This window comes from Pyrus communis, chromosome 4, assembly GCF_963583255.1.
Source record: "Pyrus communis chromosome 4, drPyrComm1.1, whole genome shotgun sequence".
NCBI lineage: Eukaryota > Viridiplantae > Streptophyta > Magnoliopsida > Rosales > Rosaceae > Pyrus > Pyrus communis.
The window spans coordinates 7,745,192-7,765,222 of record NC_084806.1 but is presented as its reverse complement, the minus strand read 5'-3'; the positions used below and the strand labels follow the sequence as shown (position 1 = coordinate 7,765,222).

Genomic DNA, 20,031 nt, shown 5'->3' with positions numbered 1-20,031 from the left:
GCCAAGAATCAAACACAGGATATACCGTATGGAATATGAGCTTGAAATTCATTCTCAACGATTAGGTCACCCCATGATGTGTGTGGCATTTGTTAATTTGATTTTTAATAATAATAATAATACTACTACTACTACTACTATTGTTACGATGGTGCAAGTTTTATAGCGATGAGTTCAATGTAATTAACTATGAGATCCAATTTTTACTATTTTATAATTGGTTAATTTGTATTTTTTTTTATTTTTTATTTTCTATTTGAGATGTTTTTCTATGAATCGAACACAATAGTTAGACACTCTCACAAAAAAAAATGAGCTTCACTACATAAACAAAATTGGATTCCACTTAAAATTACAATTCACATGAGCCCATGGTGGCTTGATCATTGATAGAAACTTTCATTGTATTGAGTACAACACCACCATTCTGCGTTCCGTACTGATGATGCAATGCACTTGAAAAGAAATCGACATATTAACATTATATTATCAACATGAAACATCAAGCATCTGGACTCTCTATATTATGAAAGTCCTATAGACTGGCTGGCCTAGTTAATATTTTAAATCCAGTGATTGACGCCTTGATGGTACTAACTCAACTGCCATGAGTAATACTTCGTTGATTTATGAACCAAAACATGATTAATTAAATAAATCCATCTATCTATTTATGAAATTGGGTGTGGAAAAGCCCATGGTGGTTGATGCTCATGTTGGGCCTGAAAAGGCAGAGGCCCACACGTGCACGCGTGTTGCTCTTTCGCGCGTCCCGAGACACACCATATCATGGTTTTACAAGCACAACTGTACTGGAAAGCGAAAACCGAGCCAACCATGAAACAAAGATTATTCCCTTCATCCCCCACACAAATTATTAATTAAATTATTGATTCAATAACAAACCCTAAAAGCAAAAAAAGATAATCACTTTACTAATCACAATTCGTTAATCTGTAATCCCTGAAAGAGATTTCTATGAGACGAGATATCGGAAGTAAAACAAAGACAACACATGATATACTCGAGACACATTTTTTATTTTTTTAGCTTTTTCATGTCAAGTAAGTATTTCTTATAAAGACGAGATATCGAAAATAAATTATATAAAATCGAAGTCAAGGAAATTATAATGTAAATATAAGAATACTATGCGAAAAGAGGTTTTTATATATCATTTTGTTAGGAGGAATGACAAACACATATTTTTTTATCTCTCACACATTGTTATTTAATTTTACCAGTTAATTATGTTTGATTATTCAATAAAACAGCTAAAACTACTGAAAAGTGTGTGGAATACGAATACGAATATAATAGTGAGACGTCACGATGATTATGAACCCGCTCTAGCATTATCATTCTCCACAATACCCCATCCATTTATAATAGGAATAAATACCCGCTGTTGGTTCTTTATAGACGGCCAGAATCTCCTCCGTCACCAACCAACGGCGGAGATGCGTTTGGCGTTTGCTAGGCCTCGTCTCACACAGTTCGATGTTTCGCTTTCGGCCTCTCGTGATAGCAACAAGTGCCAACGTGGCGGGGTGGACCCCACCGCGTACGGGGGTTAGTGGAGTCTCTCAAAGGCGGGAAGCCCAGTTTTCTTTTGTCCTCCGCATCCGCATGAGAGAGAGAAAAAAGAAGCAAACAGTCACAGTAAGTGTCTCTCTCCTTCCCAAACCCAGAGAGAGAGAAATACAGAGTTTGAGAGAGAGAGAGAGAGAGAGAGAGAGAGAGAGAGAGAGGGATTTTTGTGCACTTGGGTAGTTTGTGAAGAGAAAGGGACTCGCTTTCTGTGAGAAACCGGCAAGTTTTGGAAGTTGCTTTTTGTTTGGTTCGCCATTTTTGGCAAGCATTTTAACTCAGTAGTGGGTTTAAAGAGTGCAAAAACAAAGAGGGGTTTGATTTGAAGAGAAAAAAAAGACGCGACTTGGTGACGAAATGATTTGTTGCGTCCTTTCTCTGAAGATTTTCCCGTAAAAAAATTCGACTTTTATCTGATATGCTCTCTCTCTTCATGCCTGTTGGAGCTCTCTCTCATGGGGTTTCTTCTCACTTTCCGCGGAGCTCCGAGCGTTTCTGGGCGGCGTTGCATTTTCTGCGCCTCCAAGCTGCACAGTGGCTGAAGCCCTCAGAAAAACAGAACAAAATTTGAGCTTTTGAGGCCATAGCAGCTGCTGTTCTGAGTATTTTTGGTCGGATTCTGAAGAAAGATTGCAGCTTTGATGTTGGTTTTGGTAATTTGCGTCTGGGTTTTATAGGGTTTAAGCTCTTGGGATTCCGTTGAATTTTTCTGGGATTTTATGTGATTTTTTATTTTATTTTTAATTTCTACTGGAATGGATAGAAGAAGAAGTACCTCAGTAATGAACAGTCCAATCCCAAGGCTTCTCCTTTTGGTATTGGTTTTGTGCTGCCGGCAAGGGGCTGTGCAGTCCCAAGAAATCGAGCCTCCGTCGCCGGTGAAGCATCCCCACTCGAAGAACGAGCACCAAAGAATTGTTCTGAGCATTGTGTTGGGAGTCCTGACCGGACTAATTTGTGCCATCCTCACTGCACTCTTAGTCCGGTGCTTTGTCCGCTACATCAGCAGAACACCAATTCTCAAAGGCCCCGTCATTTTCTCCCCGAAGATCGACCCCAAAACGCTCCAATTAGCACTGGCTAGCGAAAACCAGTTGCTGGGTTCTAGCCCCATTGGGAAGTACTGCAGGACTGTTTTGGACAATGGGCTGATTATTGCAGTCAAGCAGCTCGGACCCTTTTCGGAGTGTGGCTCGCCGGAGGCTCAGAGCAAGGCGGCGAAGCGGCGGATACAGCAGGAGCTTGAAGTGCTTGCTGGCCTAAGACACAGGCATTTGATGAGCCTGCGGGCTTATGTTCGCGAACACGATAGGTTCTCTTTGGTTTATGATTTTGTACCGAATGGGAGCTTGGAGGATGCTATGAACAGAGTTAGAGAAACCGAGTTGCAGCTCAGTTGGGAAGTTCGGCTTCGGATTGCAGTCGGGGTGATTAAGGGACTTCAGTATCTGCATTCGTATGTTCCTCAGATTATGCACTACAATTTGAAGCCAACAAATGTTATGTTGGATTCGGCGTTTGAGCCGAGGTTGGGAGATTATGGGTTGGTGAAGCTTGCGCCTTATTTGGATGTAGCAACATCTGAATACAGCGCTCCAGAGTGTTTCCAGAATGGCAGGTATGCATACCAAACTTTGGTAATATCCGAAATTGGTAATGTTTCCCTTTACACATTAACTATGCAGTTTTACTGAGAAAGCTGTATTGATTATCTGAGGAAACTAGTGTTGTTTTTTGTTGTTGATATTTTTGTATAGCTCTCATTAATTTCCTTGCTTTCAGAATACTTATCAATAGTTCGGTATTCCACATGCCTAAGTGTTTTTAGATTAAGGGCAGGATTGGCATAGGTTTGGTACCTCTTGATCAATGTTAGCCATTTAGGTGCTCTCTTTTAAATGGCTTGTTCTCCTGCACAAGGCCATGGTTACTCGGGGCTTACCCCCAATACCGCCGGGGGGGTGGGTGGATTGTGAATTGGATTGCAATCCCACTCCCTCTTTTTTACGCCCCTGCTCTGGAGGAAAAAATGCTCCCGCCCAATACTCTTCTACTCAATGACTTGGGATTTAGATCATCTGTCTTTTGGCGTAGCAGAAAATTACCTCTTGATGGTTTTTTGATGTTTTACAGTGAAATGCTTGTTAGTTCAGATTCAAGGCTTTGTAGAACTTCAGAAGACTGTTTGTTACTTTGTTTATTGATGTTTGCCTTAGATTTTGTGCAATGGGGTTTCATTAGTAGCAGTTTTGTTAGTAACTTACTAGCATTGTTGTAGGCTAATCGAAAACAGAAATTCTGCGTAGAAACAAAACTTTAGCTATTGATAGGTGAATGGAAAGAACAACTAAAACATGAGATCATTTCTATGCTCTTGTTGAAAACAGATTGCTCTTTTACCAAAGGCAACATATTCAATTTCGACAGGTACACGGATAAGAGCGACATTTTCAGCTTTGGGATGATATTGGGCGTTTTATTAACCGGAAGAGACCCAACCGATCCCTTCTTTGGGGAAGCAGCTCGTGGCGGAAGTTTAGGGCGGTGGCTGCGGCACTTGCAGCAAGCAGGCGAGGCACGGGAAGCATTAGATAAGAGTATAATAGGTGAAGAAGTGGAAGAAGATGAGATGTTGATGGCAGTGCGAATCGCCGTTGTATGCCTATCAGATTTGCCAGCAGAGAGGCCCTCAAGCGATGAACTTGTTCACATGCTAACCCAACTGCACAGTTTTTGAATCAGATGTAAGTATTTTACTGAAGCTGCAATTTCTGTAGATTATTGGGAACTTTTAGACTTCAGAAATATTTGCTTCTGCAATCTGCACATTTCTCTTAGAATTGTATACTTTTACTGTTTTAATCGGTGGATATTCACTGTGGTGAAGAAGCTGGAAGTCAAGGAAATTTCTGACTTTGGAGTAAAGGTGAGCAGATTAACAATGTGGGGGCACATATCAATTATTTTCGTTTTTCACCACCGAATGATGGTAGGGCTTTACTGGCTGTCTTTTCTGGACAAAACTTTTCCAAAAATCACGGGTCCTTTCAAACCTGAAGCAACTAGATAACTCTCATGTCCTTGTTCTGTAATGCTTGAATGCTTCAGTGTTCATGGATAACTCTTAATCGGGTTTTGATCCGAGTTCTGTGGAGAAAAAACTTACATGAAACAGGATGACTCTCTCTCTCTCTCTCTCATCAACAAATTCTAAGGTAACTCATCACGTGATGAGAGAGGTAGAGAGTGGGAATAAACCCCGTGATAGCTGAGTCTGGATCAATTCTCCGAGTATTACAGTCTTTTGGTAACGGTGCTTGTGACGTGATGAGAGCGATAGAGAATATGGGGAAGTGTAAGGTGTAAGTGAAGAGAATAGAAGAGATGAAGTCCGTCCCTTGGCCTAGTCTATATCTACAGCCGACGCAACTCCGTGCGGACGCCTATTTCCCATTTTTTATGGGAGTACCATAGTCTTTTGCTAATCCTGCTTATGACATTAACAATTCTTCCATCTTTTTATTTATTTTTTCCCCTTCTTGCTTGTAATCCGGATAGTTGTGTTGTGGAAGATGTAAACCCCAACATTAATTTAGTTTGTCTTGCCCAAAGTGTGTCACAAAAATGCATCCACATGTGATGTACAAAGCCTAGGAAGCAGGAAAAGAACGTAAAAAGCATGTGGTGGGGGTACTGAAACCTGGCAGCTCATGCATTTGGGGCCAAAATTAGCATGCTTGAAACAATGAAAAAATGAAAAGCAAAGTGAATGCCAACCAAGCCTATGATTCCATTGCCATAATCCCATGTATTTGGTGGTGCACTTGACCTCATATTACTCTGAAACCTTATACAAGGTATTTGAAATAACCAGACAGGATATATATATGAACTTTCCTGAAGAAATCTGATGGGAAATCCTGCCGTGGTTGGCCCCACCACACCCCCCCCCCCAAAAAAAAAAAAAAAAAAAAAAAACTTTACTCAAATGCTGCTTGGTGTGCAAGTCACAGTGCTCTCTGATCAAAAGCTCTGCCTTCATTCGGATACATCTCAGCCGCACATCATTAATCCAATCCAGCCGCAGAAAACCAAAACGATGGTTTTGATCAGCTCCTTATTTATACTAGAGCAGCGACGTAAGTTTTACACGTTGTATTATGGGGATGACCCTAACCCTAACCCTTCAGTTGGGTAAACCAGGATTACGAAACCACCAATTTTGGAGAGTAATACTATCCATACCATGTTTTTGTACCATATTTTCATACCACCTTAAGTGACATTTGATGTGGACAGGGTAGCCATATTATTTGAATTAATCAGATTTTTAAATTTAGTTCATTATTTAACAAACTAATAATTAAGAAAAACTAATTAATTAAATGATGATTGTAATATACGAGGAGCCTTTCTTATTCCTTTCCTTGGGTTTTGCAAATTTTTCAAATGATATGGCTGTCCACATTAGATGCTATTTAAGGTGATATAGAAATGTGGTATAAAAACATGATATGAATAACATTACTCCAATTTTGGGCATCGTAAGTTTGCCTACGGTTGGAGCTTGTAATGGGCTTACATGCCTTGCTACTAACGGGAAAAGGATTCTTGCCGGATCCTTTTTCTAAGGATCCTATGATCGTGACCATTTATCGTATATCTTGCGGTCAGTTTTCGTCAAATACTATTTATATTTAATTTTAAAATTTAAATTTTGAAATAATTTCTAACCGCATAATGTATGATGAACGATTATGATCACAGGATTTTTAGGATTTCTAGAAAAAAAAATCCGACGAAGATCTTTTCCCTACTAACGGGCCAGCAAAAACCCATCCTTCGGCTACGGTTGTTGAACCAATGGCTATAATTTCTTGAGATGTGTGAGCAATTCTGTTCGGCTAACCCCATCTGAGGATGAGGCTTACTCTTTGGGCGTGGGCTTCTGAAAAAGTATTAGTCTTGATGGTCTTCCTGATTACAGGCTCTATCCTTCCAAAAGTGGCTTTCGATCAGCCTGCTGACATAGAAAGACGAACCATAGCAGTGGTGATTTTGAAGACCAATAAAGCTAAAGATATTCAAGCAGTTGATGACTTTTGCATCCCGTCAATAAATCTTTTGCGTTTGTAGAGAGCCGAATCTTACTCGATGAGCGCCCAATCCAAATTACATTATGTTTTCTGGACAAAACTGTTTTCAAAATCACGGGTCATTTTCGAACCTCAAGTACTTGGACAATTCTCTACATGTTTGCTTCGGTTAGCATTTTGATGTTTAGAGCATAATGGAGAAAATATTTGCATGTAAAAAAGGAGGAGGATACAGAAAGTGTTTTCAAAATCACGGGTCATTTTCGTGAGTTGTCACGTGATGAGAGTGATACAGAAAGTGAGGATGATCCCAGTGTGGTGGTTGAGTTTTGATCGATTCTATGAGTAACTCAATCCTTTGATGCGATCAAACTGCTGGATAGATGATTCTCTCAAATCAAGGACATAAGGATGTAATTTGGGAGCTTTTTGGGCCTGGCTTCCATATGTCATTTTCATGAACAATATCCTTGGGCGTTGCCTTAATTACGTACCTATATATTGCCATGTTTCTCTCTGACTCACCACAATCACCAGAGCAGTTTCCGCGCTGCCATATTTTGGAAGCGTATCGGAAACATGGATTCCAGAAAAACTCACAAACCACCCAATAATTGTAAGATGGAAAAGAAATATGGGGACTTGGGAAACCGAAGCAAAAAAGCAACGTCAGTCGAGTACTACTACAACAACTACTTTCCGGTAGAGATCTTATTCGAAATCTTCCTGAGGTTGCCCTTAAAATGTTTAATCAGATGCTGCAGGGTCTGCAAATCATGGTGCTCTCTGATCAAAAGCTCTGCCTTCATTGCCATCCATCTCAGCCGCTCATCACTGATCCCATCCAACCACAAAACCCAAAACGATGGTTTTGATCAGCTCCTTCTCATAAACCAGGGCAATAACTTCTACTCGTTGTATTATGGGGATAATCCTAACCCTAACCCTAACCCAAAACCTGCATTTCAGTGCGCTTGCAGTGGGCTTAATGTTCCACTAGTTGTGAAATTCGGAGTTCCCGCGCGAATGGTCGGAACTTGTAATGGGGTTACGTGCCCTTCTTGGTACCCCCGTGGCGGCACAATAATTTGGAACCCTTCAGTTAGAAAGTATGTGGTTTTGCCTAGGCCTTGTATTACTAGTACGCTGCGACCTTGCCCAAGGGGAAGGAGACCGCGACGAAAGTGTCAAAAGAAACTCATTACTTTGGCTATGATACACGGAATGATGACTATAAGGTATTGAGAATTGTGAATAACTTTTGTAGTCACACTCACACCCCATTTGCGGTTGAGGTTTACTCTTTGGCCCGGGGCTCTTGGAAAAGCCTTGGTGCTGCTGTTCTTCCTGGTTATGGGAAGCTTGGTGGGGTTTCTTCCAAAAGTGTTTTAGTGAATGGTACTCTGCATTGGGTTCAACTCCGTGACAAAGAAGAGCAAGAACATGGCCAACAACATATCAATGTCATGTCTTTTGATTTGAGCACTGAATTATTTGGCGAGATTATGATGCCGGAAGCCTTGAGAAAAAGAGGTTCGAACTGTGTCTTTCTGAAATACGGTAAGTCTCTTGCCTTGATTGAGATTGAGATTGATTATACAACCTACGTGAGAATTAAAGGTTTTTCTGATATGAATTATAACTTCAAAATCTTATATTATTCACAGGCCTTACGGGAAGGCTTTTATATATACATCACAACAACACTTTACAGATTAAACTATAAGTTGCAGTCTGCACCCCCATACCGCAGCACTATCTATACACCTTTACATATTAAACTAACAGCACACACACACATGCATTAAACTGTAAGTGACAGTCTGCAATCTGCACACCCATGCCGCAGCACCATTTATACATCTTTACATATTAAACTAACAGTAGCCAAGCACGCATGGGAAGACAGCACACATGCACATGCACATACAGCTTGTTGCCGACTAGGATTCTGCACTGCATGTGGAACATCAAAGCATGGAGGATTCTGCACTGCATGTGGAACATCAAAGCATGGAGTGGAGACTTGGGGAACATCAAAGCATGGAGTGGAGACTTGGGTTAACAGCCCCCCGCAAGCGAACAGGTGGGGGAACAACTGGAAGCTTGGAGACAAGAAACTTAAATCGTGAAGAAGAGAGGCCTTTGGTAAAAATGTCAGCAAGCTGGTCTTGAGAACACACATAACTTACTACGAGCTGTTTTCGAACCACCTTTTCACGAACATAATGGTAGTCGACCTCCAGATGCTTAGTGCGCGAGTGGAAGACTGGATTGGACGCCAGGGCAATTGAGGAAATGTTGTCACACCAAATGGTTGGTGGAGCCAAATTTAAATGAAGATCTTTGTAGAGAGACCTTAACCATGATAATTCTGCAGCAGTATAAGCTAATTGGCGATACTCCGCTTCTGCACTCGAACGTGAAACGGTCTTCTGCTTCTTTGAACTCCAGGAGACAAGATTAGAACCCAAATACACACAGAAACCACCCGTAGAATGACGAGTATCAGGGTTGCCAGCGTAATCTGCATCCGAATAAGCTGTCAACGTAGCAGTTCCTGGTTGATACAGTAAGCCATGATTATATGTAGCCTTTAGATACCGAAGAATTCTCTTGACTGCCATCCAGTGTGTGTTTTTCGGGGAATGCATAAATTGACATACTTGATTCACAGCGTAGGACAGATCAGGTCGTGTGATGGTGAGGTACTGTAGCGCCCCCACAACACTGCGATACATCTCTGGTTTGACGTAAGGATCGCCAATATGAGCACTCAGTTTCTGACCAGACGACACAGGAGTAGAAATAGGTTTGGCATCTGTGAATTTTGTGCAAGTGAGGAGATCCAGTGCATATTTAGACTGACAAAGATGCATGGCATCACCATTATACTTCACTTCAATGCCTAAGAAATAACTGAGCGGTCCCAAATCTTTCATTAGAAACAAACTACCAAGTTTCTGAATCAAATGAGCCACCTGGCATGGATTGTTCCCTGTTATAAGAATGTCGTCGACATAAATTAACAGAATAATATATATACCCTGCTTGTCAAACACAAAAAGGCTGTAATCACAAGTAGATTCCTCAAACCCTAGTTGAAACAAGAAATCAGAGAACCGTTGAAACCAAGCCCTAGGCGCTTGTTTGAGACCATAAAGAGATCGATGTAGCTTACATACATGATGAGGAAACTGGTTGTCAATGAAGCCTGATGGTTGTCTCATGTAGACATGTTCATTTAAGTATCCATGCAAAAACGCATTCTGCACATCAAGTTGGCGTACAGGCCACTTCTTTGAGACAGCAAGACTCAACACGAGTCGAATGGTGCTATGCTTTACCACAGGGCTGAAAGTTTCGGTGTAATCCACACCAACTTTCTGATGAAAACCATTGGCAACTAACCGAGCTTTATGTCGCTCAAGAGTGCCATCAGCGTGACGTTTAATTTTAAACACCCATTTGTTGGGTAGCACATTCATTGTAGAATTGTACGGAACTAAGCTCCAAGTGCCATTTCTTTGTAGTGCATTAAACTCCTGCGCCATAGCTTCTCTCCACGCCTGATGTTTGACTGCCTGACTGAAACAGGTAGGCTCAACAAGAGAGTTATCAAGTGCAACATGCATAGCATATTTTGGATTTGGTTTGTGAACCCCTAATTTAGACCGTGTAGTCATAGAATGTCCAGTATCACTGGGAACAGTGGGTTGCACACGATGTTCAGTTACTAAAACTTGCTCATTTGATGATAGTGAGGGTCCTATAGATAGGTTAGGGTCTAAAGGTGGGTTGAGCTGTGATACAGGTTCAACCATGGATGGTGGATTAGTGGGTAATGGAAAGTTAGGTAAGATATGAGGGAAAAAATTGTTACCTTGTTCGTCGACACTGTCAGAAGGAGATGTGAGTCCCTGAAAAGGGAATGAGTCCTCGTCGAATAGAACATGGCGAGACAAATAAACTCGTCTTGTGGTCATGTCCAAGCATCTGTATCCTTGATGGTTCAAAGAATATCCAAGAAAAACACAGGACTTTGATTTTGGTTGTAACTTGTTTTGCTTGTATGGTGTTAGCCATGGAAAGCAACGGCAACCAAACACCTTCAAAAACTCATAATTGGGTTTTCTTTGAAATAATTTCTCAAACGGAGATGTATCAAATAATACACGAGTAGGTAATCGGTTTATTAGATATGTGGCAGTTGAGCATGCATCAAACCAAAACGTAGTTGATATGAAAGACTGAGCAAGCATAACCATGGCAGTTTCGACAATATGTCGATGTTTTCGTTCAGCTAAACCATTTTGTTCAGGATGTTTAGGGCAAGAAAAACGTTGAGAAATACCATGAATATCAAGAAACCTTTGAAAAAAATGATTCTTATATTCACCACCTTCATCACATTGAAGAGTTTTGATAGATTTATTAAACATATTTTCAACTTTGGCTTTAAACTTCACAAATATCGCAAAAACTTCAGATTTTTGTTTCATGGGAAAAATCCATGAATATCGCGAATAATCATCCACAAACAACAAGTAATAACGAAAACCTTCGTTAGAAGGAATTGGAGAACACCACACATCTGAATGAATAAGTTGCAAAGGAAATTGAGACCTAGACTCGGACAATTGGAAAGGTAATTTAGTACTTTTACCTAGAGGACATGACTCACAAAAGCGTACATCAGAGGTACCATGAATTGGTACCAATTTTTTTGAAATTAAAAACTTGATTATTGGTTTTGCAGGATGGCCAAGACGTGCATGCCACTTTTGAACCGACACTCGAACTCCCACACATGCAGTAACAGAATGCTTGAGACAGCCACTGCCATTTGGAAATGGGTACAACCCATTCTCACATCTCCCTCGGAAAAGCGTCTTCCGTGTCTTGAGGTCCTTTACAAGGAAAACATGGGGAAAAATAAGTAAGTAACAATCATTATCTAGGGTAAACTGATGAGCAGAAAGGATATTAGTGGAGGCAGTTGGGCAATGAAGAATGTCACGTAAAACAAATGAGCAAGATTTAGTTTGAAGTTTACTGGAACCATAATGTGCAATTGAGATGCCCGTGTGATTACCTACACCTCCTACTCCTTCATTCCCGTGATACTCTTTGGGATTGGCCAGATTATGAATGTCAGGAGTAATGTGTGCATTGGCTCCTGTGTCTAGGAGCCAAGAACCATTCTGCTGTTTGTTAAGAGTAATTGGTGAAGAGGTCATGGCCGAGAGTCGTTTGGCCGGAATTCGTCCTTCAAAGGCAGTGTTCATGCGCTGGTAGCAATCCAACGCAGGATGACCTGGTTTACCACATATCTGACACACAATTCTATCACCACAAGAAACAAACCTTTCGCCAGTACCTTGATTATTCTGCGAAGCATTGTAATGGCGAGGATTGGGACCTCGGTGAGCACCACCACGATGTGAGTAGTTCCCGCGTCCACCACCACGAGAACGACCACCCCCACGTCCTCGAGAAGCCACGAAGGCATTAACAGTGGCTCCTTCAACCAACGGAACATTGTGTTCCACCATTCTTCTTTCTGTTGTCAGCAGCAAGGATTCAAGGGCAGGATAAGTGATAGGGTTGTCACGAGCTTGTGCTGCGCTCACAGTCATCTCATATGCTGGTCCAAGATTATTCAACACAATCTGGACCAGTTCATCATCACTCACAGGTTGCCCAGCAAGAGCAAGATTGTCAGCAATCGCATTCATGCGATCAAGGTAATCCGCCACAGAGAGATCACCTTTTTTGGTCTGCAACAATTCATTCCTTAGAAACAAAATACGATTCTGAGACGTGGATGCATACCTTTGCTCCAGAGCTTCCCAAGTAGCTCGAGCAGTTCTTTTGCTTGCCACCACAGACAAGACAGACGCAGTCAGAGATCCATTAATCCAGCTAAGGATCATCTGATCCTGTTGCACCCACGTTGTGTACGCAGGATTCACGGTTGTCAAACCAGCAACATGTTTTGGGGGACACACCAAGGTGCCATCAACATACCCCATCAAGTCCCGGCTTTTTAAAATAGGGAGAATTTGAGCCAACCACAGTGGGTAGTTGGTTCTATCAAGTTTGATATTGACGATAATGGAAAAAGGTTGAAAGGTGGTGGTTTGGGGGTTAGGGTTGATAGCAGGGACATTGTTTCCAGCCATGGAAGCGATGATGAACAGAATAATAGGTTGATCTTTGTCGTTAGACAAAAAAGGCTCTAGATACCATAAAGGTTTTTCTGATATGAATTATAACTTCAAAATCTTATATTATTCACAGGCCTTACGGGAAGGCTTTTATATATACATCACAACAACACTTTACAGATTAAACTATAAGTTGCAGTCTGCACCCCCATACCGCAGCACTATCTATACACCTTTACATATTAAACTAACAGCACACACACACATGCATTAAACTGTAAGTGACAGTCTGCAATCTGCACACCCATGCCGCAGCACCATTTATACATCTTTACATATTAAACTAACAGTAGCCAAGCACGCATGGGAAGACAGCACACATGCACATGCACATACAGCTTGTTGCCGACTAGGATTCTGCACTGCATGTGGAACATCAAAGCATGGAGGATTCTGCACTGCATGTGGAACATCAAAGCATGGAGTGGAGACTTGGGGAACATCAAAGCATGGAGTGGAGACTTGGGTTAACAGAGAATATGTAGGCTTCAGGTGTAGGTCATGAAAACTTATGGTGTGGCGGAATCGTGGACTGAATTCAATCTTAGTGTAAGACTGCAAAAGCATTATAAAACTCTTGATTTTGAAAGGCAGGATTGGATGCTTCTTGGTTTTAAAAGTCAGGATGAACTGGTGTTTGTTGATTCTATTAACCTGCGAACCATCGTAGCAGTGAATTTGAAGGCCAACAAAGCTAAAGACATTGGAATGTTTGGCAGCAGCATCCAGTTAAGGAGCCTTCCTTTTATAGAGAGCCTTGTCTTACTTGACCACCCTAATGCAGTTTCCTACTAATTAAGTAGCAAGCAAGAGACAACAGCAAGAGGTGTGATTTACAGATTTTTATTATTTCCTTCGTCAAGACTTAATAGAACCAATCATTAGTTACTTGTTAGATTTCTGGAGCTTATACTCTGAAGTAGTTTAAATTAAATCCTCCATTATGCGCCCGGTATTAATTATTTCAATGCTTCAAAAAATGGGTATGGCGAAGAATATTTCATTTTTTTTGCTTTGATTTGAGCACTGAATTATTTGGTGAGATGGATGCCGGAAGCTTTGAGAAGAAAATGTTTGAACTGTGTCTTGCTTTGATTGAGATTGAAACAATAAAAATTCCTATGATGGGTCGTGAAAGAGTATGGTGCGGCAGAATCGTGGACTAAATGCGATAATAGCGTGCTCTTCGTCTAGGTTGTCTTCTTGGTATCAAATGCCGTGATGAATGAGTGTTCACAATGTCTTGTTCGCTTCGCGGCCAACCTTCCTAACAGTGGATTTCCAACCAAACAAGCTTGAAAGGTTTCAACGGTTTAATGGTACTCGGCAGTGAATCTGCAGAGAGTGTTATCTTACATGATCATCCTAATGCTGTTTCCTACTAGCTAATTACTAGTCAAGGACGTTGTCGAGCAATCTATTCATACTGTTACCTACTTACGGACTTTGTCGAACAATCTATTCATATTCATGTTTTCCTTCCCAAGAGTGTGCAAGTCTCCTTAGCATTTCTCTTTTTAGAATCGCCACCCTTTGGCTGTTTGATTAATGGTTGTCTCCGTTTGTTCAATCTTTTCGATCATTTGCAGTTTCAACATGGTAGGTAGCCAAACTGAGTCATCCTTTTGACCTAGGATGCAGCTGGTTTGAGCACCCTCCCCTTTTCTCCAGTCTGTCTTTATGAATGATCTTTCTGAGGTTTCTAGACAGAGAGCTATTTGTTTAGTCTTTGGTTTGTCTTTTGATTCGGGCTTGTATAGCCCCGCTGTAACACCAAGAAAACAAAAGTTCCATATGGGAGGACATGTAAGTCTCTTTTTCCTTTCTTTCATCGCCTACATAGTTGTTTGGGCCTCAGCGCGGTATATATAGGGATGGCAACAGGGCGGGGCGGGAATTGGTGCTCCGTTCATCTCCGTCTCTGTTGGTGATTTTTCTCCCCCTAATCATTTTCATTTTTTGTACATCGTGAATCGTGCAGTCAGAAATCATTTTAAATTTTAAATTTTAAATTTAATATAAATAGTACCTAACGAAAAATAACCGCATAATATACGATAAATAAACATGATAACGGGATCCCCGAATCCTTTTCCCTAAAACTCATCCATAATCATTATTTTTGAACGGGAATTCCCCATCTCCGCATCCACATGGGCAGAAACCTCTAAACAGCACCCGCCAACCCGCCTATGATAAAAAATTTATCTCTAAACTATAACCATTCAAGAAAAGTTAATCGATAATCAACTAGTGTGAGTACGTAAACCTATTAAAATTAATAAAAAAGTAGATAACATTAAAAATAATTCACACAACTGTAATAGCAACCTATAATCCGTTGAATGATCATCATTCCACGTCGAAAGACTTATTGAACAAAAAAAAAAAAAAAAAAATCGAGACACTAAAAATTATAGTAATACAAATACATAATCGGGTCGGGTTCAAATTGAGAGATGCCAAACCATCACCACTCCATATCCAGCTCCATATAACCACCTCATTAGGGTCGGGTCTCGGCCAATATCCAAAGCCATGGAGCTTTTTGTCACCCTCATGGCTTTCTTTTGTGGGTTCTATCTAATCCAATTACACCTAAAAAAATGTTAGGTGATTTTCACACTCTCCTTTCGCTTTCTGCTTTGTTTTGATCTTAAAGAAGTATCAAGTGATTTGCTTCCAAAAAATAAAAATAAATAAAGAAGTATCAAGTGATAGTATAATAAACATGATGTGCGAAAAGAGAAAAAAATAATATTGCATAAATTAATTCCCAAAAAAGGGAAGATATGGAGAAGAAATGAGGAAGAAAAGTCCAATTTCATGGGTATTTTTCAACGTTTAATGGTGCACCAAGAAGTTATGACCTTATCTTTTCTCAAAAAATCTTTGCCACCTTATCCAATATCCCATCCAAGTCATGTCCCAAAGCTGATGCTATATAGTTTGGCTGGAACTTCGCCCCTCTTTAGACTCAGCAAATTAAACCCAACTTCTAAATTACAAGCCATCAAAATGCAGGCCACTCTACGTCTCTCACCAATTTCATCAGTATCACCTCTTGCTTTTGTAACCACCAAGTCCCCGGCCTTGCCATGCGGCTCCCTTCCGAGGCCACTACAGCCCTCAAGGTGCCCTCCCCTGAGGGCAACCAATGTGACAGGCGGCGATCCTGCATCTGTCGATTACAGCTCCATCACTTCGTAAGTCAATTCTTTTTTTTCTGAATCTGTCTTGGTCTTAATTTTCCGATTGATTTTTTCAAACGTTGATTGTGGATTCTGCAGTGTTTTCCCGGCAGAGGCTTGCGAAACAGTCGGAGGAGAAGCTTGTGATGCCGAAATGTATCCCGAAGTGAAGCTCAAACCGGAAGAGGGCAGGAGCAACACAGCCAGGACTGTTTCTGAGCAGCTGGATAGAGATTATCTAGAGTATGACAGTCCCAAGACGTAAGAGCGATCAATTTTAGTAAAACTCATCTTCAAAAGGTTTAAGATCTCGAATTTTCGTGTTATGGTTAATAAATTCATTATCTTAATGATTGCTGCAGGGTCTTTCCTGGGGAGGCTTGTGATGATCTGGGAGGAGAATTCTGTGAGCCAGAGTATCAGAGAGGGGTAAACTAGGCCCCTCCATGAGCGTCTGTTCTCAGTTTTTACTGCTGACTGTAATAATCTACGAATAATTACTACTTGGAAGAGTAGTTGGCATGGTTCTTGAATATTTATGTACATGAAACAGTAATAAACCCGGTACAAACTATTAGCTCCATACTTTTGTTGTTCAATTTTTGAAAAATTACAACTCTCCGAAACCGTATAAATTGATGAATCAGTATGTTCTCCATGTATTTGAACTAACAAAAGATGTACTAATTTGCTTCTGGAAACTCGAAAAACTGATCAGATCATGTTTCAGAGAACGCACATCACAGAGAACCCAAAGGATTTTTACAGAACTCCGAGTGTGATAAAAAATAATGAAGGTGAAGCTGATATTAACTCTGACATAATGCAAGGATCAAAAGTCATGGAGCCTGGACCAATTTTGAGCCTGAATTCGATACACTACGATTCACTTGCTTCAGTGATCTCCTCTAGCAAAAGATTCTGGAGAGCTACGGAGTACTTAGCACTCTTTCTTCCCCCTGAATTGCCATGGTCAGTTGAAATTTTATCTAACGGCTACAATTATTATAACTTTTAGAGGGGCCCCTGTTTGTAGCCGTTGGATAAAATTTCAACGGTCCGATGGGCTTGGTCAGGAGAATCCTCACCTTTTGCTCAGGAGAGGATCCTGATCCGCATGTTTTGATATGGGTCTAATGTATTGCACAGTCATAGGTAGGGTCTAATAAGTAGAGCAATTAAAGTGTCCATAATTTGAAAACAAAATTGCATCGACTGTCGTTGAATGTTTTATCATGACTCTTCCAGAATTAACTTGGAACTTTAAGTTACACATCAAATCTCATCATTTCATAAAAAAACTCTCATCTTTTTTAGTGTAAAATATATCATTGTATTAAAATAAGAAAAATTACTCATCAAATCTCATCATTTCATCAAAAACTCTATCCGACTCATGTTTTGAATTTTCCTCGCGATTCCTGCAGATTAGTATCCAAATTTGAATTTGAATTCACATGAAACTATGAGAACTACAAGTAATTTTATATGTTTTCGTTGAGTCGTTTACAATAGTAAGCTTCATTTTTTGCTGGTATTTATTACATGATTCACGAGCATTATACATTGATTGTCTTATGTAAGTAATTGCTCAAGAGGCTTTTGACATTGATTGTGTTAGCTTCAGGGGATTTTAACATTACCAAGATGGAGGACTACATCTTACTGTTAGAATCATGTAAAATTACTAATTCCATCATGATAGTTAGTTACAATATGATAGGTAGTTTAGCTTGTACAAGTACTTGTATGGCAGGTAGTTCAGACTGTAAAAGTACTTATATAATAGGTAGTTTAGATTATAAAAGATCAGTTGAAATCTAAGTTTATGCTGACTAATATTATAATATGATAGGTAGTTTAGATTGTAAAAGATCAGTTGAAATCTAGGTTTATGCAGACTAATAGGGTACCTAAGTTGAAAAAAAAAATAGAAAAATAACATAACTAATAGCGAGGCCTCCCAAGAGATGTATAGGTGTCCGAAATTTTGGAAATGTCCTAAATTAATTTTAGAAAATATGTGGTGCAAATAGAATGACTCTAACTTTGGCTTATAGCACACAGTTTTTTGTGAAGAAAAAAAAAATTGAAATTTTTAGCTTTAAGAAATATTTTGCACTGGAGTTAAGAAAAATATTGCAAAACCTTTGGATGTGATCCTACCGATTATTAGGTCCTAAAACTATTTTGTATTGCTTCTTAAAGTGAGAAAAGAGAAAAATATCTTTAAATTTAGGTTTTAAATCACTGATTACAAGTGTTTTAAACTGAATTATAATACATTTTGCACGGAAAAAATATATTTTGAAAAACATAAATATGATAGTAAGAGAAATAAAAGAAACATTAACAAAATTAAAAATTAAAAAAAAAAACTGAAAAAAAAAATTAAAAAGGGTGGGATCGGTACGATTATAGCGACTTTTGCTTTTATAAGTCGCTATGACTTTACCGATTATTCTCGAAGAAAATAGCTAGCAAAGTACCGATCGTATCATTTTCTATTTTTTTTTCCTTTTTCCATTGAATACATATAGTAGAGTAAAATTAATAGTAATCACAATGCAAAGTATCAACCTAACAACAAAAAGTGCTGACACATGGAGTCCTATTCATGGACCTAAATAAAAAAATAACTAAAAATTGGACTAATCTAATTGTTAGGCCATAAAATTAGGAAAGGGATCCTTTTCGGATCTCTTTCACCAAATCCACCTAATCATCTAATTCGGACCCTTGAAATTTAGTCCAACGGCTAAAATTATTATAACTTTAAAAGGGCCCCCCTGTTTGTAGTTGTTGGATCAAATTTCAAGGGCATAGATTGATTGATTGATTGGGTGGATTTGGTGGAAGGGATCCGGATATGACCTTTTTCCATAAAATTGGACCTATTTCAAGTTAGTTTATTTACAAATAATGGATTTGTAAGGAAGAAGTTAATTTAAACCACATATTAATGAAACTCTTTTTGTCAACTATAAGAGGGTGAAAAAACATTTTTATCTTCTATCACAAAATAAAATTATGGACAATAAAGTAATTTGCACAAACTAAAATTTACAGTTGTTTTTAAAAGCATCATCTACATGTAATCCTAATAAATCACCTACAAGAACTCTGGATTTTTACGGGTGTATTGTTTTATGAAACTTTGAATTTCTATAGCACATATTTTCAAAACTTCAAGTTCGAGTTTAAGTACGAATCTAGGTTCATGATACCTGCAAACAAACATAATATACATATGTAGTGAACGGGAATAACTTCGGGACCTATGTATGAAAATAATGAACGACGACCCAAAATATGGGGCTGTCGTGGCTTGCAGAGCCAAAAGAGTGGTTGTTGGGTTGCTAGACAACAAAAGAGAAGTAAATGGGTTAACATATTATATACCCAATTATTGGGCTAAGAAGGAAAAGTGAAAAACAAAGCCTAACCCATGAGCTTATTATTTCATGCGAGCTAAAAATAAAACAAGGCCCAAAAACAAAAAAAAAGAAGTGGGACGATTTGGTGTATATGCCCAATTGGGTTGCAGGTCGACTGCAGGCAGCCCAGGTCCGTAAGAAAGGTGATGCAAAACAGCTTTGTGTTGGACCTTAGAGTTTTGGAGCAGGAAAGACTTGGTGGCTCGGGCAGCGCGGCTTCAAGCTGCGGCTCCTATGCGTGTAGGGTTTGAAAAATCCCATTTTTTTCTTCTCTTATTCACGCATATTCAATTCACCACAATTATAAGAACAATACATTTAAGCTGAATCTATAACTTGAAAAAAAAAAAAAAAAAAAAAAAACGTAAAATTAGAGTTCATGCTCAGGAGAGGATCCTAATCCGCATGTTTTGATATGGGTCTAATGTATTGCACAGTCATAGGTAGGGTCTAATAAGTAGAGCAATTAAAGTGTCCATAATTTGAA

General features: G+C 39.6%; 3 protein-coding genes across 3 annotated transcripts; all 3 read left to right on the top strand.

Moving 5' to 3' along the window:
* The first annotated feature begins 2,208 nt into the window (after positions 1-2,208).
* On the top strand, positions 2,209-4,532 carry LOC137732189 (inactive leucine-rich repeat receptor-like protein kinase CORYNE). Its single transcript, XM_068471485.1, has 2 exons — positions 2,209-3,208; positions 4,018-4,532. Exons 1-2 carry the CDS (start codon positions 2,346-2,348, stop codon positions 4,325-4,327), a joined length of 1,173 nt encoding a protein of 390 aa, XP_068327586.1. The 5' UTR covers positions 2,209-2,345; the 3' UTR covers positions 4,328-4,532.
* A 2,733-nt stretch (positions 4,533-7,265) lies between these two features.
* On the top strand, positions 7,266-8,412 carry LOC137732611 (putative F-box protein At5g52610). Its single transcript, XM_068471918.1, has 3 exons — positions 7,266-7,795; positions 7,954-8,246; positions 8,354-8,412. Exons 1-3 carry the CDS (start codon positions 7,266-7,268, stop codon positions 8,410-8,412), a joined length of 882 nt encoding a protein of 293 aa, XP_068328019.1.
* A 7,451-nt stretch (positions 8,413-15,863) lies between these two features.
* Positions 15,864-16,692, top strand: LOC137731102 (light-regulated protein, chloroplastic-like). The gene is made up of 3 exons (XM_068470181.1): positions 15,864-16,122; positions 16,207-16,368; positions 16,470-16,692. The coding sequence occupies exons 1-3, from the start codon at positions 15,935-15,937 to the stop codon at positions 16,543-16,545; spliced, it is 426 nt and encodes a 141-aa protein (XP_068326282.1). The 5' UTR covers positions 15,864-15,934; the 3' UTR covers positions 16,546-16,692.
* Positions 16,693-20,031: the final 3,339 nt, after the last annotated feature.

Excerpts from the sequence above, each read along its gene's own strand:
- LOC137731102 (XM_068470181.1), top strand. The coding sequence starts at position 15,935 with ATGCAGGCCACTCTACGTCTCTCACCAATTTCATCAGTATCACCTCTT. Across the intron at positions 16,123-16,206 it reads GATTACAGCTCCATCACTTC|TGTTTTCCCGGCAGAGGCTT; the intron begins GTAAGTCAATTC and ends TGGATTCTGCAG. Across the intron at positions 16,369-16,469 it reads GAGTATGACAGTCCCAAGAC|GGTCTTTCCTGGGGAGGCTT; the intron begins GTAAGAGCGATC and ends TGATTGCTGCAG.
- LOC137732611 (XM_068471918.1), top strand. The coding sequence starts at position 7,266 with ATGGATTCCAGAAAAACTCACAAACCACCCAATAATTGTAAGATGGAA. Across the intron at positions 7,796-7,953 it reads TGGAACCCTTCAGTTAGAAA|TCACACTCACACCCCATTTG; the intron begins GTATGTGGTTTT and ends TAACTTTTGTAG. Across the intron at positions 8,247-8,353 it reads CTGTGTCTTTCTGAAATACG|GCCTTACGGGAAGGCTTTTA; the intron begins GTAAGTCTCTTG and ends TATTATTCACAG.
- LOC137732189 (XM_068471485.1), top strand. The coding sequence starts at position 2,346 with ATGGATAGAAGAAGAAGTACCTCAGTAATGAACAGTCCAATCCCAAGG. Across the intron at positions 3,209-4,017 it reads GAGTGTTTCCAGAATGGCAG|GTACACGGATAAGAGCGACA; the intron begins GTATGCATACCA and ends CAATTTCGACAG.